The sequence below is a fragment of the Vanellus vanellus genome (assembly GCF_965231255.1).
Source record: "Vanellus vanellus genome assembly, chromosome: 13".
In the NCBI taxonomy this organism is placed as follows: Eukaryota; Metazoa; Chordata; class Aves; order Charadriiformes; family Charadriidae; genus Vanellus; species Vanellus vanellus.
The window spans coordinates 1,818,167-1,845,718 of record NC_138918.1 but is presented as its reverse complement, the minus strand read 5'-3'; the positions used below and the strand labels follow the sequence as shown (position 1 = coordinate 1,845,718).

Here is a 27,552-nt window from a genome sequence, read left to right as displayed (position 1 = left end):
ACTGTCTCGAGCTCATGCCCTGCACAAAGCCACACATTTATCTCTCTGTCGTGCTATTCCTGTGGCTGGTACTGAGTGTTTATCTTATCTGCAGTGCAGGAGTGACGTTTCCCTGTGTTAGTCTCGGCGTGCTCAGGGCTGGGCTGTCTGGAAGACAAAGATGCTCAGTCTCCCACGTCAGGAAGTTGGGGATATGCAATTTTTATAGCTGAACGCTTTCTTCTTTTGGGACTCTTAACATATGTTTAAAAAGCACATGAGACTAAGCTCAGTCTTAGGGTTGTTCCTATGGCTCTTGTGTTTACTCCAAGCGCAGTCTGAGGTTGGCATAAACAGGAGTAATTCAAGTCATCCAGTGCTGCAAGTTGCGCTAAAAATATTCTGTGCTTAAATTCAACTGTGCGCTTCAGTTCATTGGTATTTTCCAGGTAGTTTAAGCAAGCAGGGAGCAACGAACTGGCTACTACAATTGAGAGAGCTGGCAAAGATGTCTAGAGGCAGGCTTTATTCAAAACTTTTCTCGTGTCTTGCTTATTTACCCTCCGAGAGCACCCACGGCAGCTGATGGGTAACCTAAATGAGAGCACCTGTGAACTTTTACATTGATAGCTTCAGTAAATACTTGTTTTTCCATGCCTTTTTGTCTCAGCAACTCTGCTGAAGGTGAGCGGCTCATCTCGGTCTTTCTCGCAAGGTCTCTGCCCCCATTCGCAGACAGATGAACTGTGTCTGAACCAGCTGCCAACGGCGCGGCACCTTCACCCCAGCCGCTGGCCGCTGACCCATGGCACCGCAGCCCAGGGAGTGCTGGGGCAGCGGCTCAGCCCCGCTGCAGTCTCGGCAGGGAGGCAGCAGGCAGGCTGCGCCTCCTCACCCTTTGCTCCACCGCCAGCCTGTCGCAACCCTGCCGAGCCGTCCTCTGCCTCCGGTGCCTCCCGCCGGGCAGGGAGCCGGATGCAGGACCCGTTACCGGCAGCGACGGCTCCCACTGGACATGTGACGTTCGGGAGCTCGGCCGGTGGGTATTTCAGAATCTGAACAAGATGTCTGAAAATTTTTCAGTCATCTAATTCACTTCTGTTCTCCCTTTCCTAAATGTTAGAAGTGGCAACAAAGCATCATTTTGTGTCTTCTTTTTTTTTCCCATTATAACCTGCATCTTTGCTGTGGCATTTTACTGGTGCGCTGGCCTTGTGTACATGGAAACAATTGGTTCAGTTTTTTTCTGTTTTCCCCAGTTTCTTGCACAGAGTAAACAGACTGCTGCCTGAGAGCGATATGCCGATGTTATTAGTAACCCAGAAGGACACACAACAATTTTGAGGCATCGTCACAAAGGACTAGTCTTACCAGACTTACAGAGGGCACTGCTGTCAGAATCGGAAGAGCTGTCATTTCAAATCCCGTGCTCCACAGGTGATGGCGAGACCACTGCTGCCGCCTCTTGCTTTCCTTTCTCTGTTCTATTGCAGTGCCTAGTGGAAAAAGTAGAAATTAGAACTCGGATGCATGTAAAGAAAGGACTTCTTGTGGAGAAATGAGCAGCCAAATGTAAAAGAAACTTTTAAGTTCAGCTATTTGTCGTGCCATGAGCCACTGGCCCGTTCCCTTCTCCCCCTAAGACCCAGGAAGGTGAAATAGTGAAGGGGTTTGATTCCTTCTCACAGCGAAGGAAGACAAACAGGGCAGAGGAAAGTGTGTAAGACCCACCGTAGGAAAGGAACCAATTTTCCAATAGTGATTGTAGATAATATGATGCAAAGGGGTTTTACTTAATCTAGCGAAGTTTGGGCTAAGGAGTAATCATCTGCAGACAGGAACCTGACAACATGGCATTATCTTAATCTAAGTGATTCGCCTTCCACGCTGGCACTTATGCCTCCATATTAAGCAATCACAGAAAACGGCAGGCTGTTGCACTCAGATTTGTATTTACAATTCAGCTAAAATGTAGTTCATTATTTTGTACAGCGTCTTCCTACTTGAAGTAATTAAAGCACAGCGTGCTCCGAAGCCTACGTGTACTTCACACAAGCAAACTGGTATTCTCTTTATAATGTATTTTTACTCTGCGGTCTCAGAACTCTCGTACCCGACAGACACAGCGTACACGGGGCAGATGTGGGAGCCAGAGGCATGAGATCTCACAGCTGAGGAGGAGGAGCAAGTACCAGCAAGGTCCATTTACAGACTGGTGTTCTCAGCCATACGCTTCACCCCGTCCCAGTGTCTGTAAGCGGAGAGAACTTTAGAGAAGATGAGAGGCAATAGACAGCTCTTCTGAAACATTCTTTTCTCTGTGCTGTTTGCGATCTCATTTCACAATGGAAAAAATAAGATTCCTCTTAATTGCAAACTGCCCATCCACATCAATGGGAGTTGGTGGCAGCTTTTAGACGACTAACGGTGAGTTACGCTGTAAGGGACGGAGCCAGACTGCAGCGGACGGCTCATCTAAGAGAAACCACAGTCTTGCCACGTGGAGCGACCCGGCCCCAGAAGAGCCTCTTCTACTTCGGGGATCAGCTATGGAGAGTTCATCGCCTTTAACGACACATTAGGCTCCTTGGCAGGAGAGGTCTAGTATTTATCGTGCATAATGCATTTTTACATTCCAAACCCATCTGAAAAGTATTACCTCTGCTTTTTAAGTGCGGTGTGCGTGGAAGGGAAGGTTAAGTGACCTCCTCACGATTCTTTCAGGTACCGAGAATGAGGAGCAGAATCAAAAGCCTGATTCTCTGCCCCAAATAAGCTCGATAAGACAATACTTGCCCCAGCTGACAAAGTCAAAGCTGCGCGTGCCGTGAACGTCACGGCTGTTAAATACGGTTATGGCTTTTGATCTTTACCATAACGGTTTGGACCAACCACCCTTTTGCTTGCAAATACCCCATGGGGTTCTGGTAACGCGTTAGGTAGGTTTTAAAAAAAGGAACAGTTGGCACATCTGGTAAGCTGAGCAGACAAAGTACAAGTGGAAGGAGAGTAAATCATTAGCTAAATAGACAGGCCTTGAACCAGATCACTGCTGCAGATGCTAACTTAGTAATTCCCTCCTGCTCCGAAACGAACTTTGTTCCTGTAATGACTGACAGCTGATGCAACGATAAGAGAATGAAGTCTATAAAACTCTAGCTGCAGCTTGGCAAGTTCTATTTGGAGCTCTTCCTACCTCCTCCGCCCAAGGCTGGTCCTGCGGTGGAAGTGACAGCTCACGCTGTGAAGATGCACTGTCGGAAAGCGATGGCAGTCTTGTTGCTCTGCTCACTGCTGCTCAGCCAGGTAAACCCAGATAACTATGGCAAGCGCTAAGGCAAACGGTCAGGCGGTTAATCAACAGCGTTAGGATTTGCATGAATAAGAAAAAGTGGCAGGAGTTAGAGGTGACAGCAGAGCTCTTTTAGAGGATTCAACTTCATAAAAAAGTAGAGTCTAGTGAATGCTGGGTCACTCTGGGATGTAACTGGGCAAGTCATTCTGCCTTCTCTCCCAAGATTAAAAAACATAGTTAATTATTGTACTTCTTACTTCTTTGGGATTAGGATACCAGCAATTACGCTTTAACAGAGCACGCTAGGATCTGAAAACGTGAAAGATTTCAAGTTTCTCACTTAAGACTATTGAGCTCAGCACCAAAGTTCCCAGTGCCGACCGCTGCCGGATGTTCTGACAGTCGCACGCCAACTCTGTTTCAGGCGCTCTGTGCTTCCTTGCACCCCCGACAGCCGCAGCTGACGCGACAGAGGCGGATGACACCTTTCTGGAGAGGAGTCTCGCTGCGACCCGTCGGAGCCTCGTGCAGGGATAACAGCGAATGCATTACAATGCTCTGCAGGTAACGAATCCTCATCACTGTTAAGGCTCAGGCAGACCCCGTATTATATTATGTAGAGGAAGTTCTCGCTTATTCTCACCCAAATGAGATCTGCAATTAATTCTGTGCATAGGAAAAGATACCAGGAATAGGGATGGGGCAATAGCTTGAGACCTCTTTGGTAAGCAATGCAAACAGAGCGGAGTCCAAGCACCCTCGATTACAAGCCTTAGTCCCTTCGCTGCAACCCAGAATAACCTGTCTCTTCAAAATGGAATATGGGATTCTAGCCAGCTTTTAGGCAATCGCTTACAGACGTTAAAATTAAGCCTTCTTAAAGCCAATACTGTCCCCTTTAGAGCACGTATTAATTAAAAGCAGTATCTTACCCTAAATTAGAACATAGGAAGTTCCATTCAAATACACGGAAACACTTCTTTACGGTTCGGGTGACAGAGCACCGGCACAGGCTGCCCAGGGAGGGGGGGAGTGCCCTTCTCTGGAGATTGTCAAGACCCGCCTGGATGCAGTCCTGAGGGATGCGCTCCGGGCAATGCTGCTTTAGGGGAGGCAGGGGAGTGGGGCTGGGTGATCTCTAGAGGTCCCTTCCAACTCCGAAACTCCATGATTCCATGAATCACTTTAAGGTGATTACTTAAGCTCAGAGTTTAACAGACAGCTAAAATATCAAAAGCCGTTTAGTTCTCATGAACACTTGACGTGAGCAAATTGTCCAAGTACATGTAGTTAAACTGCTTAGTTAAAATTACTACTTGGTGACTGAAAGCCAATGCTGTGGCACCTACTGGACACGTACCAGAAAGCAAACAGAGATGGGGCAGAATATATCCATTTGCTACTATATGAAAACCTAATGGGACGGGGCAGCGGGGCTGCTATTTCGCAGGCACTTGAAATGCATTGGTTGATGCTGCCGACTAACAGAGGCGAACTGTAACAGCAGCTACAGGAAGACAGAGGCAGAAAAGGATTTCTGTTGTGTCATTTGGGCACCGCAGCCTGACGGCAGAGCCCTGGCTAACGTGCATTTTGGAGCTGTTGTGCAAAGCAAAGAACATAAAATAAACCAAGACAAACTGAATAGGGTCAAAGAGGTGAATACAACGTACACGGCTCCACGAACTGAACAGGAGCATGGCTGTCAGAGCTGGGCTGGAGGAGCAGTGCCAGGGATGCCCCCGAGGATGTGCGAGCCCCGCAGCGCCTGATCGTGTTTTGTTTTCCAGGAAGAACCGCTGTTTCCTTAGAACAGCCTCGGAGTGACCTGTTGCGATGAAGAACACCCATCACTGTTACTGCTGGCAATGCTCCGCTCTACTTGTGAAATATTTATTGACCGTTCAGAAGCTAGGACAGTGACTCGAGCAATAAGTGTATTTAACATCTCTGTCATACGAACCGATAAAAGGACTTCAAAGCGCTTGAGAGCGTTTCCTAGCCAAGGCTGTACCTCTGCAGCACACGCTTCAGGATGACTCTCTGGCCAAGCTCAATAAAAGGACTCTGCATCTCATGTTCGTTTGGGTTTTTTGTACTGTTCTGTTTTGGGTTTGTTGTTTGTTTTGGTTTTTTTAAGGTGTGAATTAAAAATTTCTATTCAGCAAGCCACCTCGGTTTTCCTTGTATCCTCTGAGCACAGCGTATGGTGAGCGCACAGGTGTTTCAAGTAGGAGCTGCTTATTTCAAAGCGGACTTTACACATTTATCCTTCAACCTGGCAAGCGCAGAACGCAGCTCATAGCTTCCACCTCACTCCAGTCTCAACAGCTGAACTCTTATCAGTGCCGCAGATAAAGGCCTGTTAGAAAGAAGGAGCAAGCAAACTGATAAAACTGATAGCGTTTTCAATATCCCCGACCCATCCAGTGATAACGGGAAGAAGTATTTACTTTTAACTACTTCTAATCAGGTTTACTTAAATGGATGTCCTAGACTGACTCTTGCCACTGAAGTAGCTACTATTTTAAAATAAATTGATCAACCCCCCTTTTTGACCATTGGTACATTAAATCGGAGGGCTAAAAGAAACAAAGTCACCTTTGATTAGACAAATAGCAACAAGTCCGGGACACAAACACTGAATGCCATTTGCCTTTTGGTATGCACAAAGCATCGGGGATCAAAACCCAAAACGGCTTAAAAATGCGACACCAGGGAGGAGAACGCCCACGCAAGAGATAAGAGCACAGTGGTTTTGAAGTTTAATACAGAAAATCTATTTGATATTTATTAAACTTAGTTTCTCCAGTTACAGTTTTGCATTGTACAAAGCATTTTAATGACACAGTAGTTAAAAAGATCTTTACAAATTGAAATGTGATACCCTTTTCTCCAAATATTTTAATTGCCATAAATTTGTTTAAAAATACACATTAAACGCATGTTTCAGACACTAAACTTTCTATAATCTCAATACCACAAAATACATAGAATATACTATACAGATGTGGAAAAAAATCTAGTTAGTATATAATACTTTGCTCACCATTAACAGCTTTATTACGTGAAATGCACATACTGACTTAGAAATCCTAATTTTGAGCCCCAAAGTACCCTTTGAAATTTCAAATGTATTGCAACAAATAAAATCACAGTTTGTTTTCTTTTAGGTTTTGGTTGAAGACAGACGCCTAAATATTTTGATAGAAACAAAATGTAACACATGGACTTGTCGCGTACAAAGCATAAAACAGAGACATCCCATTAGTTACTAACAGTACCTTTTCTGTACGATTAATAAGGGCTTCATTTATAAGTGACAGGTTAAAAGTTACCTTCCCCCACCCGCGAGCCCTCCCCCGAAAGAAAACCCCTTCTTCACCAAATAATAATTTCAAATAAGATAAAGGATCTTTAATAAATATATAAGCACTTTATCCTCCATATACAAAATTTCTTAAAACAATTTAAAAGGGGGACCAGATGCAAATGTCAGGAACTGTGCTTGCAAAAGTCACGCCTGGTCCTTCGAGCCGAGTGTTCAGATGTGTAACGCCGACGCAGCCAAACCCGCGCGCCGCACCAGTCCCGCGCCCAACTCCCCCCGCCGCCGGGGCCGCCCGCCGAAACCGGAGACGGGGAACGCGCCGCAGTCCCATCTGCCTGTACGGGCTCCGTTAGCGCGCCCGGAGACTTACACCAGGAACGGGTACGCTTCCATGAGGCTTCCAGAGGGAGCTCAAACGGGCCACGCGCTCCGGCAAAGACAGCCTCCCCGAACTCTGCGCCGCAGCACAGCATTTAAACCGCTCCGTGCAGCGTCTTGGCGGGAAACTCGGCTGAGCGCCGGCGGGTTTCAGGGAGCCCGCGCCGTCTGACGGGCTGCCCCGGCGCAGAGCCGACTGCGGCTCGGCCACGTGCGCGCGCCGCGGCGGAGGATTTCGGCTTTCTCGACCGCGGCCCTCCCTGCCTCCCCCGCCCCAACACCGCCGGTTTCGAATGCCATCACGGCCGCAGAGACCCACTCCTCGAAAAGCCACGGAGCTGGACACGCATCCCGATTCCCTGATTGTTCGCGTTTACGTAACTTCCTACTTGGGAAAGCTCTCCTGGAATAGGGGTGGATTCCTCTGAGCTGGCTAGCAGGAGCTTTGGCGACCCTTGGGGCTTGAAGATGTCTAGCGTTAACTTTGCCGCTCGGAAACACAGGGGTTCTCCATAACACTGATTCATCCCAGGGAGTAACTGAAACCCCGACCGAAGTATTTGTCAGAAATCTAAGAATTTGGAAGCTGTTTACTCCCCAATGGGTAATTCAAACTCGACTTGCTCAGGCCCTTTTGTATCTGCCTCAGTAGAAACACCGCAGTGACGGCAAATATCCGTTCGGTAAATGAAGTATTAAATACAGCAAAGGTAGTCTCTCTTTCCAGCAGCTTGCCATTTTGGCAAACGGCATAATTCTCTGCCTACGGCTTTATTTTACTTGCCCCAGGCAAGCGCTACATTTTTTCCACAAAGTACTGACTCTCTGTGTGTCGGGGCCATTCATAAATACATTTCAGGGCATTTTTTCGTTCTCACAGCAATCGAGCCTCAGCAATCTAAAGGAATATACATTGCACTCCTGTATAATATGCAAGATTTATCACCAGTAAGATGGCGATTCAGCACTCAATAAATAATATATCAATATAGTCAGTTGCACCATAATCTAAAAACAAGTATAACATATACTTTGGACAGACTGAGTTCATATATATATACATATATATTAAAAGACACATACAATACAAATTGCATACTGCCATCAAAAGCCAAGAAGAGCCATCCGTTTGCTCTGCTTTATGGCTAATAGTTTCAAATCAAAATAAAAGTCTCGGGCTGCTTTACTCCGGTGTCCTGAAGATTTGTTTATAATTATAAGCGGTTGCACCTCATCACCTACAGGAACCTGCAAGTCTGACAGCAAATTCGAATAGTTTTGATATCTGAGCAAGCCTAGTCTGATTAAGCCATTTTTAAGGTTGACCAACCGGGACCGCGTTCAGCGAGGGAATTAAAATTACGGCGTCGATATGTATTTACGATACAATCCTCTCGGGAATCATTTCGGAAGCCGGGAGTTCGGGATTCCCTCACCCTTCCTCACTAGTGCAATGCGCCTTAGTACTGAAGCGTTTCCGCCGCCGGGTGTAGAGGTACCAAAGGGCCGTTCGGACCGCTCGCCCGCGCCTGGACAGAGGGCTGAAGCCTGTGACGGACGGGCATTATCTGGGCCACGAAATCTGACAAAGTACATCACTTCTCTCTCGGAAACAACGGTAAATCCCAAATTAAGATATGCTTTTGGAATTGGGAAATTTGAACGTATCTGTTTGAAATAGCCACAGATGCGTAAGGCATTTCTTTTCAATTAACAAAATCAACCGCTGCGGATGTCCACTCTGTCAACCGCTGTGCTGTCCGGGACAGCACTCTGGAGGACAGCTTCCGAGGAAGCACACTGTTCCCGTGGGACACTTTCAACCAGTTCAGGTCCACATTTTGACACGGTGTAAAAAGTCTCCTGGCCACCGAAGACAATTTTTTTTTTAAGATCCACCGATCTAGGGATAAGCGATACATTTTTAAGAGACCGATTTAGCGCGACACCAAAAGGTATTTGTGGGACTCTCGGGAAGGAAAAAAAATTCCCAGAGATGAGACCATTCCTGCTAACAGCAATGGTAACCGTGCACGAAGGAGCAAGCCAAAAAACAGCCATGCTGGCCAGTGCAGCACTACACGAAAAATAAACTATGAACGCAACTTCTAAGAAGGTATTTCTTTTTTATATAGCGTCAAAAGTGTGCTAGGCACTTTAGAGTATTAAAGGAAAAATAGTTGACAGTGTCCCATTAAGCAAGCTGCGGAGTTTGAGGGTACAGAGTTCTGTCTGAACAGCAAACACTAACAGCAACGTGACCTCGCACAGTGATTCAATAAAAAGGATGCTCCAACAGACCTGAAGAGTAAACTCAGCTATCATGGAAAAAGTCACAGGTCTGTTAACCATGTATCAATTCGTACGTAGCAAAGCTCTTCTGGAAGTACAAAACACGCTGGAACGCAAAGGAAGCTCTACGAATATGCAGCTACCTTTTAGTAGGTTACTAATTTGCAAAACTTCTAAACTCTTAAAGCCCATAGGACATACTGCAGTACTAAGTAGCGTAGAATTCTATTCCTTCTCTCGAGGTTGCCGTGATTTTGGCACTTAACTACTACTACACAAAAAATTTAGTGCAATAATTTTCCTGAACATGCACGTTCATATCTGGTACAGAACAAAGGGTTAAACGGGAGAGAAAACAAAGCAGCATTCCACAATCTCACTCCAAAGGATTCAGAGTTTGACTCTTCAGAAGGAGACCACCACAATGAGAAGTCAGTTCGTGTGACAGACACTAGGACTTTGAAAAAGGAAATGGAATTTTACCAAAGTACTGCAGAAGACCACTGCATACAGTATACCTGGTCCTGCTGTAAAACATCTTGTAAACAGTTCATAAAATCTTCACCTAAAAGTAAGGCATAAGGCACACCAGACATGTTAGGGGCACTAAGCAATACTGAAAGCAGTAGCGTTTTAAACCTTTTACCCAGACAAGCACCTTACGTGGAAAGGTACTTTGGTTTACACTTTTTGAGAGCGGTCAACTGCAACTCCGCCAACCGCTTCTGTCGCACCGAGTCGCTCCCTCGCAAGCCAGTATTACGCTCCACCAAACATTAACAGGCCCTTCATTAACGCGGGGTAAATACAAGTTTCAAATCCGTTCTGCATCACAACAGTCGATTTCCCTGTAATAGCTGCGTGCTCCCACCCCACGATGGCTGTTGCACTGTCATCCTGTAGTGTCCATCACCTATCAGACTCTAAAAGGAAAAAATGGACCTCGATTTCTACTTAAGATTCCTGGTTTCTCAGTCAATGGAAAAGATGCAAATGACAGTTCTGGCAGGAATTTAACTATTGTCGGGTTGCGAACCACAAAGTTCACCGATTTTCTAAGTGTCAGAAATGACAAGCAAGGAGACAAAACGTATTTTAAATGAAGAGATGCAAAAAAGCACAAGATTGTCCGTTTCAGAAGCCTTTCCTGCATGCATCGCACCCATCAGACTGAAGTTCGTTCTCACACCACTACTTCAATATTACATTAAATGCAAATTACTGTAATGTTTTGTGATTGTTATAGTGTTAATCGATGTATTGAAACTGCCTTGAAAACAATCCAAGTCAGATCCAGCTAAATACTTTTCCATAAAAATTTCTTTATAATTCATTTAAATGAAGTATCTCAATACATAGAAGAATATCTGGAACTTTTCTATTTAGTACAAATTCTGCAATAATAAATCTGTAGTTGTCATTTATTAGTTGACTCATAGGCATTAGGCATGAAAAGTATGGTGTCCCTACACGTTAGAACCTATCAACCCTAGTTCCTCTTACAGGCTCTACCACCACAAGACATTACAGAGTAACAAAGCTCACAAAGTACTTAAATAAAGTGTCTATGTTTAATTTCTGCTAAGTACTCGAAAGGGTAAATTTAGGGAAGTAATAGCTAAAAACTGCCCCAAACTGGGCTTTTCAAAATTAAAATTAAAAAAAAATTAAAATAAATAGGGTTTAAACTGACTCTTTATGCATTATGACTGGAATTCCAATGATCTATCCATGATAGATCAGCAAAACTACACCTTTTTATGTAGCAAATTTTAATATATTTAAATAACTTAAAACAGGAATACTGAAGAAGTCCATTAACCAGCTGATTTGGGGTTAAAACACAAATGAGGATGGGAGACATGTGAAAGCAATCCTTGCTCTTAGTGTCAACTAAGCAATGTGTTATGGCAGTCTTCCTTATTGACATGACACAGTGTTGTGGAGATAAATCAGAGGCAGCGAGAAAAATGTGTTCGATTTTCCATTCCTTCAGTTCAAAATATCACTTGGCATCCAGGCGCAACCAATGCAATCCCTGACGGGTGTAACGCACTAGGTCTGTCATGATGCTTGAATTAAAAATCAGAGGGCCCATAACTTTATCCAGTTCAGCAAAGAACTCTAAAACAACAGAAACACAAGTTAAACTGCGCACATATTTTTTATATAGGAAACATTACACCCAAACTCCCCATCTTTTCAGCGTGAATCTTTTAGGTTAAGATAGATAGAAGAAAAGAAAGACGGCTGACTGCTGGAAGAATAAAAATAAAGGAAAAAGGTCCTTTCTAATCAATGCCTTTACTCTTTTGCAGAAGACCGGTTGATAGGAATAATCACAGTATGGCTAAACTACCGTAAACCTTCCTTGGCTTCCCCCCTCAAATGTCTGTTTCAGAAATGGAAATGTGCATCCTGTGCACCATTAACTGCAACTCCAAATTCAAAGCCCATGAGCGTTTCGGCACACTCTGGTACATCCGATGCTGTAATCCACCTGTGCCAGCTCTTACCTTTCTGTTCTTTAGACAGCTGTTCGGCTTGGTCCCAAATTTCAGTGGCATAGAGGAAGTTGGACGTAACTTGGACGTAGCTGGCTGCCATCTGATGGATCCTCTGGGGGATCGTCACCGAAGACCCGCTCCCTGAAGGGTTGGCTGCCCCGGAAGAGTAATTTCCTGAATTCCCTGGAGACAGCTTTGGAGAGACTGGAGACGGCATACCGACAGGCTTGCTGCTTATCCAAAGAAAAGTATTAAATTGTAAAATGCAAATATAAGTACTCCAGTCATATCATGTTGTAAGACTGACACTCTCTAAGACCTCTCTTCCCACATCCCAGGGTGTGAGATGCCAAAGCACTCCCGCTTTACGCATCAAGAAGTCAGGATTTGCCCTACAACAAATGAAGTGCATGAGCTGGTAACAACTGCTGAGGATCGCAGAATCATTGAACGGTTTGGGCTCGAAGGGACCTTAAAGCCCCCCCCCATATCCACCCCCCTGCCCCAGGCAAGGACACCCCCCCCCAGCCCAGGTTGCTCCCAGCCCCGTCCAACCCGGCCTTGAACACCTCCAGGGATGGGGCAGCCACAGCTGCTCGGGGCACCCTGCGCCAGGGGCTCACCGCCCCCACAGCCGAGAATTTCTTCCCAATATCTCATCTAAATCCCCCCTCTTCCAGTGTAAAACCATTCCCCCTTGTCCCATGGCTCCCCTCCCTGACCCAGAGTCCCTCCCCAGCTCTCCTGGAGCCCCTTTAGGCACTGGAAGGGGCTCTGAGGTCTCCCCGGAGCCTTCTCTTCTCCAGGCTGACCCCCCCACCTCTCCCAGCCTGTCCTCCCAGCAGAGGGGCTCCAGCCCTCCCAGCAGCTCCGGGGCCTCCTCTGGCCCCGCTCCGACAGCTCCGGGTCCTGCTGTGGGGACCCCCCGAGCTGGAGGCAGCGCTGCGGGGGGGTCTCCCCAGAGCAGAGCAGAGCGCAGCAGAGGGGCAGGATCTGCTGATGAGATGATCTACTCCTCTACTGATGTGGAGGACCAGAATTCTCCAACTCATGTATTAGCTTCACAGCCAAAACCTAACCACCAAACCTCCTCATCTTTTAATTCAATAAAATCTTAAACTCATTGTTTAAATTAATTGAACCTTAAAGAATAATAATGAAAACATTACAACTACATGGAAACTATTCTGCCATACTACACTTTCAGATAACACAATGCAAATCTGAAATGCCCTCCTAAAACTCCGAGTAGTCTATCAAAGGTCCATTGTTAGGTTTTAAAGAACAGAAGTAAATTGCCATACTATGGAACAGACAACCCTGAAAGTCCTTATAGCTGTTTGGGCTTGCAGCGTTAATAAAGCTACTGTTTTGAGGGAAAAAGCATTAAATCACAGAATCATTTAGGCTGGAAAAGACCTTGAAGATCATCCAGTCCACCCATTAACCTAACGCTGCCCAGTCCACCACTAAACAATGTCCCTCACCGCCACATCTATACATCTTTTAAACACTTCCAGGGATAAATAAACCAACAAAACTCTGAGATATGTGACTTGTGTGTTAGTGACACACTGAGCCTTTTTCTGCAACAAGGAGTCACCCGACAGACTCTCTGCAGAGCACTATCACAAGCAGCAGTCTTCCAAACCTTTCATCAGGATGACTATGCAACTGAATCAGAATCTACACCTTTAGAATAATCCCCCCAACGCGTTACAGAGTGAAAAGCTGCTCTTTGAGCACCTCGGGCATACGGTTTATGTACAAAACCAGCTGAAGGTTGAGAAATACAGGAAACGGCTTTTACTACTTACCTTCCCATACCAGGTGACGGCGCTTGAGAATTATTATAGGAATTCTGTTTGGGGAAAAAGAAATTTGTCACCTGATTTATGTTTATGCTTTAACTGGTTATACTTTATCTGGTTATTTAATTGTTTATTTTTGACCAAATTAATTTTGGTTGCTTTTCTTTTAAGCAATAACCAACAATCCGAATAATATCACAGTAAATTCAAATTTGGGAAAATATCATTTTTTACTGATGACCACGACACAAATTAAGGTATTATTTTAGCAACACACAGAAGGCCACTAAATATATAAGGATTGGAGTAGTCCCCTGTTCTAAGCATTAGATCCCATTGCCTCTTATGAGAATGTTTTGGTTTTTTCAGCCCATTAATAGGAAGAAATCTGTTATTGCTAGCATTGAACAATTAAAGATGTCTCCAAAAAAATCTGAGAAGCCAAGCATGTGACAAGCCTGTTTCCTCTCAGTACTGACAGCTGGAAGTTTCAGAGAAACCCCATGACATTAGTTACCTATCCCCATGTCTTCCTTTGAAAAATCTCAGTCTAGGTTAAGGCCTGAGTAACATCACCGCAGTACCATAACTGGTTTTCTCATCTGCAACACCTCGATTCAAATACATTAATTCAAAGGATGTGTCTCTTGGGTCTCCTTTCCCTGGCAGCGCTTTTAAATCAATTGCAGAGGAATTTAGTTAAATTCACAGGGGGAGAATAAAAAAAAAATAAAATAATCAAACATCCCACTGCAAACAACAAAAATCCAGAAAGACCAATCTGGTTTTGAATTAGAAGTTGGCTCTGGGGCCAGCTTCTGCGAAGCTGTGTAATACAGCCCGTGCAACACACCCCCGGATACTGAATTCCCCTAAACATGAAAGTGAAGTTTCAGCTTGTTGTATCTGCAGCAAGAAAAACGTTTTTAAATTCTCCTTGAAGCTTACTAAATTTATTAAAGACGACAAAAGCTAGATCAAATTATTAAGAGAGCCGTCATGCTGGGACCAGCAGGGTTATGACAGCCGTGCTGTCTCTTCCCAACTTTGAACTACTTAACTTTCATATACTTTCAAGGTCCAGTTCTAAATAGGGTATATTCCAAGTTCTTATGTAGCAGTCTGAAAATTGGATTCAGGAATTTTAAGTGACGTAGAGCTTTAATTTGATCAGGTTCTAATATTCTAAGAAAATACATATGCCGTTACCTTCAGATGTTCAGTCAGAGTTTTAGAATATTTCAATGCACTTTCCTTTTTCAGTTTGAAAAGCCTTAGGTAGAGCAGAGATTGACACCGAAGACTGACCAAAGACACAATAACAAAACATTTACAGTTAGAGTCAAATTTATCACAACCGAGTAAGTTCAAAAACCTCATAGCTATGTTTTGAAAGCTTTCTCTGCCAACTCTTCAGTTGTAGGTCTACCAGAAATTCCATAAGCACCTTTAAATTCTCAAGGAAGCAAAAGCATAGCTTTGTGTGCCTTACGCTGAAACTATGATTTGCAGGGATCTTGCTGATATAATCAGCCTCCGGTTCTCAGCCTAGGAGACGACACGAAGCTACTTCCCAGACAAGGGTTCTGGTTATTTTTCGCTCGCGTCAGGACATACCGAGTCTAACGCGTTCTGCCATGGCCTCCCCTTTCTTTTCCACCTGACACCAACAGGTTCTGGTCCTCTGCACCTACTGGAGCCATTGCGCTGCTCTAGGCGGCCAGTGACAACTCGTTACGGCCAGGCCAAACGGGGACTTATCACTGGCTGAGTACATAGGAAGGAGCCCCATCCTTTTTGCTGTTACTCCTTACAAACCTGGTCATCTCCTTAAGGTTTCAGAGACTTGGCCCTCGTTGTCAACATCCCCTTTGCCCCAGTTTACACTAATCAGACATACAGCGTTAATCTTTACGTATAGCCAAGTGGAAAACTCCTATTTGGTAAAGAGCCACCTGACAACTCCGGGCAATACAGCATTTCACGGAATCACGGAGTTTCAGAGTTGGAAGGGACCTCTAGAGATCACCCAGCCCCACTCCCCTGCCAAAGCAGGATTGCCCGGAGCACATCCCTCAGGACTGCATCCAGGCGGGTCTTGAAAATCTCCGGAGAAGGGGACTCCCCCCCTCCCTGGGCAGCCTGTGCCCGTGCTCTGGCACCCGAACCGTAAAGAAGTGTTTCCGTGTATTTGAACGGAACTTCCCATGTTCTAACTTGTGCCCATTGCCCCTCGTCCTGTCACTGGGAACCATTGACAAGAGCCTGGCTCCATCCTCCTTCAGCCCACCCTTTAGGTACTTGTACGCCATAATAAGGTCTCCCCTCAGCCCTCTCTTCTCCAGGCTACAGAGTCCCAGCGCTCTCAGCCTTTCCTCATACGGGAGATGCTCCAGTCCCTCAATCACCTTAGTTGCCCTAAGATGCAGATTTATCTATTATTTCATTTCAGATTTATCTATTATTTCATGCAGATAAAACATCTGAAGTCAATCAGTGCGTTGTATTAAGTTGAGAATACACATACCAGAGCACTGCCAGCCTTTTATCTGCAGCCGTAGCATCCGGTGCCAAGTAATTCTTCAGTTTCATAGTGTATCTGCAAACAAAGACATCAAGTAAACAACAAAATAAAGAGCTCAGTATCGTTTATCAATCACAAAACACTGATGTTCTTATGAATTTCTTCACCATTTCAGGAACCTCTCTCAGACCCTAAACACAATGCTGACTAGGTAGTTAATGGGAATAATTTTGCTTCTTGTGTGTTATATGTTGTAGACAAACTTCGAGAGCCTGAGCCGAAAGGACCTTAACCTTCATGAAAATACTTTAAGCAACTGGAACAAACTGGTAAGTGATCCAGTTTTATTGGAGAACGATAAGAGATTTCAAAAGTTGGTGGCAAAACTTTAGTAAATCTAAAAGCTCTGATTTCCAGACCTCTTTCCCACCCACTTGACTGTTGTATGCGCTGCACAATGCTTACTTGATTAATTCCACAGTTTCTGAATACATAGGGAACGGGGACTTGGATTCCTGAGCGTTTTTCTCCAATGCATTCCCACACTCAATGAACGACACTACAGCATCTAGGTAGTACACAGCCTTCTCAAACCTGTCAGACTGGGGAGAGGGGAAAAAACTTTTAAGGACAAAAAGCAGCGAGGAAGTACAAGAAAACTCCCGTACAGACGGGCAGCAAAAAGGCAAAAGCAGTAAGCAAACCCCAGTATAATGTGCAAACGTGGCATAAGTATTGGGAGATTTACTTACCAATGCATCTGCATTATGTTTTAACTTCTTTGCTTCTTGTAAATAATGATCAGCTGAGTAAGTCCTGCAACAGAGGGCACAAATTTATGGACTCGGCTCCACCCATATTGCATTTCCTTTTATGACTGAAGTTTCTTAACGTTGCCAGATTTCTTATTTTTTCTGTCTAACCCAGGTTACAGGAGCTACACTATGATAAAACTGTTAACTAGTATGATTAGTTACAGTATGATAAAACTGTTAAAAATAGTTTAGTTTTCTAGTTTCAGGTAGTTCAAAACAGTATTTCAAGCAAGCTGATAAGTAAGCGTGATTTGTTAAATTTATTGCATTTGATAGTCAAGCAAACCAAACGCTCAACCAACAACAGGGGCAGGGGAGGAAAAAAAAACACCTCAACATTAGAGGACAAATTAATCCAGCGCCTCCAGGACTGGCATTTCTGAGGGTGTGAAATATTTAAAAATTACTATAATAATACAAAATAAATCAAGATGCATTCAGGTGTTAATTGCTTTTGCTTAGCCACCCAAGACAATCAATGCTAAATGACTTTCACGACTAGATGAGCAGAAGGTAATCATAAAAGGGTAATTATACATTACAATATATTAATGTATTACCTGTGAGTTGATTAAAGTTTGAAATAAATCCTCCCATCCATCCTATCTTACTTAATTTATTTGTACTAAAGATATTTTAAGTCAACGTTTTTAACAGTCCACTTACAGGAAACTGATGGCATTCCAAAGCAAGAGTTAATATTAAAAAGATAATATACCTACAAAATTCATTCGATCAGTTCTAGGCTCACAAAATCCTGCAATGTTTCAGCCATAATCGTAAGGTTATAACATGTCGCCATTCCAAAGCACAATTGCTGTTCCTTGGAGGGGACTCTCATTATGTCTTCCTATACATCAATACACTTTCAGATATTTTTTTTTTTTTTAAGTTTGATCTTATCTCAATTTCTTGGCCCAGTTTTGTCTTGGAATAATTATAAAATCCCCCTAAACTATTTTGTCCTAAATGAGTGACAGTGTACTCTAATCATCCAATTCACTCGATTTCTTTTTCTTTTCTTTTCTTTTTTTTTTTTTATTTAAGGAATAACTATCAGGAGAAAAACACTGAGCAGCCACCTTGCCCGCTTTCAAAGAGTTCTTAACTAGGGAGTTACTTTTACGTTTGGTATAAACATAATTTTATCTGTGAAGTGAATTTAAAGAGCAAGGAGAAATGCTTTAAGAGCAAGCATTGTGCTGAGACTTTAATTGGTACAAGGGAAACCTAAAGGTTGCACAAGACGATGAAACATTGTTTAATTTTCTTTTCAAGATATTTTCTCTGACCCCACAGGATTAAATCCCAATCCTGCTCTTGTGGATCTGGAATTTGAAAAACGAAGGCTCCTCTCTACTATCAACGACCTCAGCTCCTGACTCCAGAGGACGCGGGCTCCGCACAGAAGAGAACAGGCAGGCGGGCGGCAGCAGCAGCGCCCTGGTCAGGCGAAAAGGACCCATCAGTATTGAAATACAGAACAACCTGGAGCTATCTAAGCCTACCGCCGGTCCTTTTCCGCTCGGCAGGCTCATACAGGGCAGGCCATGGTTACTGCGCTGTCTGCCGAGGACGGCGCAGCCAGAGCAGCACGTCCCTGCGGGAACACCAGCTCTCTGAAGCCCGAGCTTGTTCTTGACAGCCTTCCTGAAGCAAAATGAACTCTCCTCCGCAGGGAGCTGGCTGTGCTCCGAGGTTCACAGCCCCACAAGGGGAAAGGCACCTTTTGCTGTTCTTACCGGTCATCAAAAACAAGTTTTGCTCTTCTTGACTTTGAACTTTCCGTAGACGGAGCAGACGCAGGAGGGCAGTTTGATGAATTGTTCAGAATCTTTTCCTGAAAGGAAAATTGTTGCCAAATGATAAATTTGAAGACCAGTTAAATCTCTGCCTTCGAGTAAAGCATTCGTTGTACACATTTCTCCCATGACTTCACCCATTCTATGCAATAAGGTCAGTTTTGCAGCTGCTTTAGCCGCTATTCACCATAGACAGTAACACAGCTTCCAGGAGGCTTTCGCCTAATGCTGGCACAGGGAAGACACAGCAGCTACAACCAAGCTCCTCGCTCTAGCACACCAGGAGATCTCCTTCAGAGGAAGGAATGCAGCCGAGGCTTTCTAGACACACCCGGGTCCAGGAAATCCCTCCCTGAATCTCCCATGTCACTGTTTCCAAGTCCTGTTTTTCCACTCTAACAAAGAGGTGATGAATATTTTTACAATTTTTCATTTCTCTCAACAATACACACTGCTGAATGTTTTTGCCTCGAAAAAAAAATATATTTTGGAAGGATAAGCATCATCTTCAGGGAGAAAAGCTAGTTATCTTCACAACACACCCTCCTTGCTCCCCTAAACTACACATGGCTCAACATGATACTTCAGGCTAAAGACCGGACACTAGAAACATTCTGCGAGTAGTAAATTAATCAATTTTTAGTAACTAAACAGTATAAAACAGCTCCCCAGCTTCATACGTGTTTTCCGCTCTCTTGATTTGTCACGACCAAAGGCCGTCTATACAGATGTATTTCATAACCCACGTTTATCAGATTATTGCCCATCAGAAGGGTCCTGGAGTTGCAAGGCACCCGATTTGCATAGCGATGGACTCTGTCGTTGTAACGCAGACACGGTAACAAGACATACAGTCAAAACACAGGAAGAGTAGATACTACTGCAAGAAAGGCATGACTAAGCATATCTGAAGTATAAAACAATAAACATCTCAATTTAACAACTGGCTTAGGGACATTGCTATGCTGACGAATAAAGAAAGGGCAGAGCCTCAGTCTATAAGGTAAACTCACTATCTACAGTTCCTGGAAGCGTCTTACGCAGCCACCGATACACACAACCCTGCCAGGCTTCTCCATCTCACGGTATCGGCATCTGAAGTGACGCAGCACGTCTCCCAGTTCAGATATTCGCGAACTCCACCCTGATGATTAAGTTACCTTCCGCCACCGCTGATGTCTATTTGCTGCTTTACTCCTCCCCAAATCAATGATCCCTCCTGAACAGTTTTAGACTTTGCTTCTAAGCTTTTCGGAGACTGCAAATCCAACTCCTGAGGTTTAGCAGTTGCTACTGGAGTCTCCGCAGCCCGTGGGAGGCTTTGGGGCTTTGCTGCAGAGCGCTCGGAGTCACCACACCGGCGCCTGTGGCACACGCCGGAATCGCGCGTAGGGCAACATGCTCATCAACTGCCTCTGTGATAGAAACTGCTCATCACAGGTATTCAATGATACACTCTCCGGTGTCCTCACAGGTCTGTCCAGTAATATACATTTATTTACTGATGAAAAAACATGTTACAATTTAGTGACCCAAGAGTATCATCTGCCTATATTTTTGAAATTCTACCATCTAACTATCTTCCTAATCTAGATCTTTTAAAAAACATTTTATGCACCATCTTTATAACCGTGTTTTCTCCACTCCAACCACAGAAAGCACTGTACGTTCCTGAGCTGGAGTTAATATAATCTTTCTGGGGTCCCTCAACGTCATAAAATGAGAGCTATAGCTTTGCATCCTGGTGCTGAGCACGGACCGAGCTCCTGCTCTCCTTAAAAAATCAGGGCAAGATCTGTATCTGCTCCGACGAGACAAGAATAACCTCATTGTTCCATTTACTGTTGTGTAAACAGCTTTCTAGTGATATTTCCTATTAACAAATTAAAAAAATAAATAGGCAGCATCTGTAATCAGAAGATGACTAAACACATTTCGCTAATTAACATAAGACTTTGGTAGGAATAAGCATTAGTATTCCACAATCTCTCCCAAATTATTTTCTAATTTACAGATTTCCAAGGCACTTCGGCACTATGGCACGAAACAATGCTTATCTAAAACTAATTACGTTTTAACTTGAACTGCAAGTTATCGTTCAGGTCACACTGAGCCCGTCAAACCGCAAAGCAAAGGAAGGGGCTGAAGGCATTTAGAGAAGCAGCCCTTTACCTTGGCTTCTTTAGCACTGCTAGAACCCTTCCCCTCCGTCTTCTTTTGTTTAGAAGATGAGCTGCTTTTACTGCCGCTGCCACTCTCCTTGCCGAGGTTGCTGCTGGACTTTAAGGATGACGACTGACTGACCGTCCTCTTCCGGGACCCGTGTTCTTGCTTGGAATCTTTCTGCAGGACCGGGGCAGCAGGAGACGGCAGTAAATCCTTCTCTTTAACAGCACTTGGCTTTGAAGACCTGGGCAAAATGAACAAATTCAGGCTTGGGGGGGGGGGGGGTTCTTAAAAAAGAAAACAAACCAAACCAAACCAAACCACAAACAAACCAACCCCAAAACTTTTTTTAATTTTATTTTAAATCAAAAAACCTTCTTTTTTTAACAAACAAGCTTTTTTGTCGTTATACCTAGCAAACCAGATATGGAGCAAAAGAAAGAAAATAGTCATCTGGGTGACTAGGTTTCTAGGAAGCCAGATTGAACTCGTTTTCACCATTTTATTTGTTCTGACCTGAAAACACAGTAGACAAGTTCTAACCATAAAACCACATCCCTACAACAGTTCTTAAAAAAACACCCTAAACACGTACAACGTAAGCAATTAATGCCAATGTTAGCGCCAGCCTGTCTGCTCAGATAGTCAGCCCGAGAGCTCAGAAAAAAAGACCGTCCAGAGAAATGTTCTCTGGAACCCAGAAAAATGGAAAACCTTCTCCGCGTAGCCTTGCGGCACGCTCTTACCTTGGCTGCTGAGGGCTGCTGCTGACTATTCTTCCCTTCCCATAACAATTATTTCGACACATTATTTTTATAAAATCATATAGTTTCATTTAATTAAGTGTCCTTCAGATAACTGCACTGGCAATCAAGCAAATATCAGAAATAATAGGTAAAAAAGCATAATCAAGCTAGAAATGCAACCGTTCAGTCTACGGCTGTTTCCTAACAAAGAGCTAACTGGTTAATTCAGAATGGGCAAACAAGATTTCTCGCATCCGATGTGCTGCAGCTCCTCACATATTTGTAATTTGGCAATTACTCACTGTACAGAAATATTTTCCATGACACAGTTATATCAATTTTCAGTTGCTCGATCTGAAATAGCAGAGTTTTAAAAGGCAGTGGAACAAACCTTGCTCTTTCCTGTGGATTGACACTGACCAAGAAATAAATCAAATAAAAGCGTAACAGCGATTACAAAAAGCACGGAAAACTACAGAAATAGCATACGAGTAAAAGAATATTAAACAATGTTACTGATTTGCTAATTCACTATTACTTTGCTTTTGTGCCCCTCACACTTTTCTTTAGCTAATCTGTCAACCAAATATGAGGCGAAATCCATGGATACAAATCTCAATGCCATCAGCTTCCCACACAACGTCAGTTAAGTAATTTATTTTCAGTTTACAAACTTACTAAACAGAGAATAACCGGATTGGGTTAATTTAAAAACACAGCTTTTGCAAGATCAAACAGCTAGACGCACAGCTGATTTCTAAAGCAAAACAAATCTCTGCTGCGCGCTGGAGAAAACCCGGGAAGCACGTCTTCCATAATACACCAACCCTCCACGGGAGGGGTTGTACCTGATTTCTGTTATGTAGAACAACTGTCCTTGGCCAACGTTTTTGGTTATGGAAATTAATTTCCACCAACCACTAGTAGAAACTCTGAAGTAAGTTTGTCCAGAGGGTAAGAAGCAATGAAATTTTACCCACTGATTAATAACGAGGGAATACTTTGGGGGTGGGCAGGAGAAGAGGGGGGAAGACGGACACCCATCTTCTCCTTGATCACCCTGAGCCTTCAACGTGGAAAACACAGCCGAGATACTCACTCCCTACTGCTAGAAGTCTTGTGTCCCGATGGAGCTTTTTCTTCCAGTTTCGTTTTCTTGCTTTCACTGGCTCTGTTTTCATCCTCATTCTGAATAAAGCAAACAAGAGAGACATCCAGGCAAACGTCCACATTTACAGCTTCACTGAGAGTGGCAATGTTTCACATTAGGAGATTTAATTTAGCAGGTGTTTTGCAGTGTACTGAATAAGAGATGCACAGACCACAAAAACGTGCCCTACAGCGTCTAGTCTGTATCAAGTATTTGACCAGACCCTGATATTGGAACATAATGAAAAACAAAGTCCGGCTTCTAAATTCCCAACCCGCGTAAGAGCAGTAGCCGCTAAGTTGTTCATTTTAGCACAAACATATTATCACCGTGAAACACCAGAAAAATCTGCCAAAGGCTTCAATAAGAGATCAGGAGACAGATTTTCCATTGTGCAGCCTAACCGATGCGTCGTGTGAACGCCAGGAAAAGGTAAGAGTCCTGCAGTCCATTAAAGTAAGCTCAGAGATCTTTATATAAATTTCATCCCAAAGCCAAAGGGTCTACACTGTCTACACTGTCTTCAGCAAGCAGTGGAAGTATCAATACAGCGAATAACATGGAAAATAGGGCCTCACAGAAGCAGTCGCCTGGTAACACAGCCCAGATTCAAACCCAAAAGGTTTCATTGTTGTTACACTGATGCCACAACCCTGAGCCTTATGATCGAGGAAGCACAGCAGCAAATAACGTGTAGAAATCAAGCAGCGACAGTCACGTACAGAGCACTCCCAAACCTAAAAACTGGAGGGGTGGGGGAAAGGGTGGGTTTTCTCTCCTTCTCTCAGACAGGCTTGCATCTTCTCTGGCGTGTACCGTAAGCATCAGGGTAATCTGAGGATTCCAACCAATTAACCACCGGACTATTTGCTGGGATAAAGACTAAATTTAATTGGTCTTACCAAGCCTTCTGGTCTAGATGTAAGAGCACAGCCCTGTAATGCTGTAACTCCAAATGTGGACTGAAAGGCATAAGTGGTCAAAGAAACAGAAGTCCGTATTCAGCGCCACTGGAACACACGAGCGCACTCCCACGAACATTAAGAATTATTTAGTAACACTTATAAAAACTAATTAGTCACTGCACTGGTCAGAGTTATTAAAATTTAAAAAAAAAAAAAAAAGCTCATGCCATCTCACTTAAATTTCCTTATCCAGACAAAACAGGAATCTTAGGAACAGTACAGGAGAACCCCTGTTTGCAGGTACATATCGAGGCTCCAGGATGACACTAATTTCAGTCAGTGACCAAGTTTACTTAGGTTGCTCAGTAGGAAAACTGGTTTAACTGAAATTATCTATCTCCTCTGGAGAGTCAAATGACTCTCTGGATGATATCATATAATCCTTTGATTCCACATGTCAACAAAGTCTTACAGCCACTGCCAAATCCCTGACAAAATGCAATTTTCAGAATGAAATCCAGAGTAGCATGGCAATTTTTGAATGCCCGAACCAGGGCTTCACAGTCCTAACTTCATGGAACCCTGAAAATTATAAAAACTCATCGGATCACTGAGTCCATCTTACAGTCACAGGTTTGCTCTTTATACAGATTATGTCCTGAGGTTTCTAAAAGCAGTTTAAAGTTACACCACCAACTACTTCTTACCATCCCCCCCTCCGAGAGTATTACTGCTCTTCAGCTCCCCCAATGATGCCTGTTCATTTTACTGCCCCCAGGCACTCCTGCTTTTGATTTCTAGTTGAAAAGGTGAAATGCTTTTTCGGAAAAGATTAAATATCATTACGGAGAGATGCCTCTGCTCCCAGTAAAGCAGCACCCCTGAGATTATGGTTCTGCTGCCGCCATGCCCCGGGCACATTTCTGTCCCGTCCCTTGTCCTGGCAACATGCAATTGCATCACTCACTGGTTCGAGGAGCTGATCCAGCTGAAAACTGCCCTTATTTATGTATTTTGGCAGGGGGGCAAGTGCCACAGGAGCTGGTGCCAGATGGCGCAGAGGCCCGAGAGCGCAGGACGCAGTGCTCAGAGGTACGGAAGCTGCGCTGCCTCCGTGAGCTCCAGCACTAACACTCCTACAGGCACAACCTTCTCCCTTCCCCTCCTCACTCCAAAAGAAAACCTCAGTAGTCTCTACTGTAACAGCACAGGGATGACCAGTGTTCTACACAACATAGCTCCCCAAAGTCACCCCCGAAATTGCTCGGTCGCTACACTGAGGGATGATCTGGGTTGCTGGGCTCCACGCTTGACACCAGCAGCAATGCACAAAGGGGCAGAGATAACAGGCAAATCTCCGTCTACAAAATTATCACCTGCTTATGTTTCCTTTTGCCTTTTGTAGAACTTTTGTCAGACGGCTGCTTCTGGGATTCTCTCGTGTGCTTCTCTGGCACGTTCTTCTTTTCCGCTTTGGGTGCGTCAGCATCCTTGTAAGGCTTCCCTGGTATTCGTGATAAGAGGCTCAGGTCAATCTTCACAATAAGTGGGTACCTTTCATCAGGATCACTGAGTGGTGAAAGAAGCTCTTTCTCTTCCATAGGAGAGAACATTCTTTGTCGAAAAAAGCTGTCATCCTCCTCCATGGAAGATTTAACAGGAGTCCTATTGCTCTCAGAGTATTTGGGTGTTTGTGATGAAGGAGGCAGGCTCTCGTTTTCATCTGAATCAGAGGATGAGGTATCTGTTTCTATGAATTCCCTGGATTTCTGGGCAGATTTGCTTGAAGCCTTATATTTCTTTTTCTCCGTTGTAGGCCGAGGGGAAGATTTGGGCTCTTTCTTGATATTGGGTTTTCTGGAGCCTTTTGTGGCTGCCTTATGCCTGTTTGAAGGTATATTTGTGGCCATGTCCACTGGGGTTTCGCTTTCTATTTTGAGACCTCCTCTAGGCTCTTCAACAGATGTCTTTTCTGCTTTCTTGGGCTGCTTTTTACCTACAGTCCTCCTCTGTGTTGAGCTGTCACTCTGGGCGGGTGATTTCTGCCTGCCGCGACTGCTCTCCGAGCTCTTTTGGGTGGGTTTGGACTCTCGCCCTGGTGTAGAAGAAATCGAATCCTTGGACCCGCTTTGATCAGCATACCCACTCCCTGTCCCCTGATCCCGTCCCTCTTTTTTGTAGCCTTGGGAGGATGGGATATTGCTGTCCACGGAAGAAGCTGGTGACACTTTATGCGAATTAACTTTGTTCAACCAGTTATCCAGTTGCCACTTGTTTGTCGGTGGTGGCTCAGGCTAAAAACAAATTTAAAAAAAACATCATTAGGTAAAATATTTCACATTCCTTCCATCTTTTCCACGGGCCAGCTGTACTATGCTGCGTGCTGAAGCAAGAGGTACACGAAAAAGCCCGAGATAAATAACGAATGAAATATAGGTCGATGAATAACAATGATGATGACAAATAACAGCTCTCATTTTCCCTTCACCTGGAGCAGCTGCTATCAACAGGCAATACTTGCTGCCAGCGCTTTCCAGCCTAAAAGCCCACAGTTTTTTAAGCTACTGCCACTGTATCTAAATTCTACACTCGAATAGAAAACTGGTGCTAAAATCACCTCAAAGTCAAACATCAAATGTGTGCTTATATAAAGAATTGTTACCATATCCAATTACAGGTACTTCAGCAAAAGAATATTCCATCTTGAAAGCGATCCCACGTTTGTCAGTCTAACTTTTTTCTTTTTATATATTTTTTTAATTTTTTTTCTTCTGCTTTTTAGACTCAGAATTAGTGCCAAGCTAATGAAGACAGCGCAAACATATCAAATCCTACCTCGGGGGATGCACTCTGTGACGGTTCATTAGCTTCGCTGTCACTGGAACTGCTTTCACTTTCAGAGTCAGATCCTGAACTGCTTTCAGATCCGCTATGGCTGCTCGAGTCATCCCTTGAATTATCTGCTCCCTCACTGTTATGCTGCGAAGGTTCAGAATTACTGTAAACAAAAACGAGGAAAAATAAGCAAAGACTACCCGAGGACAAATCTATCCTTTCATTAGAAAGAATAAAATGTAATATCTTAATTAACATTTACTAGAAAATTCAACATAACTGAACACAGTTCACCCTGGAAAGAAACGGGAGCCTTTGCTCCCCGCCTCCCCCCTTCCCAAAGCGGTTAGCGTAATTTGCAGGATATACGCTATTTCATGACTGATTAAATTCTAATCACCTTTTGCTTTAACACAAGGCAAAAGACAAACATGAATTTTAGACAGGAGATCAAGTCAGGAGTGCTGACTGGACTGAATATCCCCACTCCACTTTCTCTGCCGCAATCCACCAGGAATGCCTACCTTCCAGGTGTGCTCCTTGGCACCGTCTTATCGCAGTCCTGCAATTAAGGAAAAGAGCATGAAGCTTCTAGAAGTTACTTTAGGACTGTATATATAATTAAATTGCAAAGCATCGATTTAGAGCCTTTACGTTTTTTTACATTATTTAGCCCAAATAGCATCTTAATTCAGTACTTGCAGCAGTTTAAATTTGTTCGCATTTTCCTTACACAGAAAGGAAAATAAACCAGAGTTTTCTCCAAGTTTTCACCACAAACCTAGTATCTCAGCCCGACGTATTCTGACTACAGTTCTACGAGTTCCCATTTCCACCACTCACTCCTACCCTGTTTCTGTCTTTTTGAATCAGATGATTCAGTATTTTACAATGCTATTCCCGAGATCCCGGAGTACTAGGAGATACCCAGCTAAATACACTGTTCTCAAGGCTTTCCACATGGAGAAAATAAAGGACTAGGACTGGGAACAGGAAGAAAAGAAACAAAAGAGGAG

General features: G+C 43.9%; 2 protein-coding genes across 2 annotated transcripts in view; one reads left to right on the top strand and one right to left on the bottom strand.

Moving 5' to 3' along the window:
- Positions 1 to 3,228: 3,228 nt before the first annotated feature.
- LEAP2 (liver enriched antimicrobial peptide 2) lies at positions 3,229 to 5,234 on the top strand (the record flags this gene model as incomplete). Its single annotated transcript, XM_082490029.1, has 3 exons — positions 3,229 to 3,285; positions 3,699 to 3,838; positions 5,065 to 5,234. 3 exons carry the CDS (start codon positions 3,229 to 3,231, stop codon positions 5,099 to 5,101), a joined length of 234 nt encoding a protein of 77 aa, XP_082346155.1. The 3' UTR covers positions 5,102 to 5,234.
- Positions 5,235 to 8,751: 3,517 nt separating this feature from the next.
- Positions 8,752 to 27,552, bottom strand: part of AFF4 (ALF transcription elongation factor 4) — a 52,507-nt gene continuing 33,706 nt past the window's right edge. The window contains exons 10-22 of the mRNA XM_082490021.1: positions 27,061 to 27,098; positions 26,537 to 26,699; positions 25,078 to 25,995; positions 22,746 to 22,834; positions 20,907 to 21,144; positions 18,675 to 18,772; positions 16,870 to 16,933; positions 16,583 to 16,719; positions 16,121 to 16,192; positions 14,803 to 14,896; positions 13,600 to 13,643; positions 11,792 to 12,012; positions 8,752 to 11,399 (exon numbers count right to left, since the gene is read on the bottom strand). Coding sequence (XP_082346147.1) covers positions 11,281 to 11,399; positions 11,792 to 12,012; positions 13,600 to 13,643; positions 14,803 to 14,896; positions 16,121 to 16,192; positions 16,583 to 16,719; positions 16,870 to 16,933; positions 18,675 to 18,772; positions 20,907 to 21,144; positions 22,746 to 22,834; positions 25,078 to 25,995; positions 26,537 to 26,699; positions 27,061 to 27,098 — 2,295 coding nt within the window. The 3' untranslated portion in view covers positions 8,752 to 11,280. The remainder of the gene's footprint in view (positions 11,400 to 11,791; positions 12,013 to 13,599; positions 13,644 to 14,802; positions 14,897 to 16,120; positions 16,193 to 16,582; positions 16,720 to 16,869; positions 16,934 to 18,674; positions 18,773 to 20,906; positions 21,145 to 22,745; positions 22,835 to 25,077; positions 25,996 to 26,536; positions 26,700 to 27,060; positions 27,099 to 27,552) is intronic.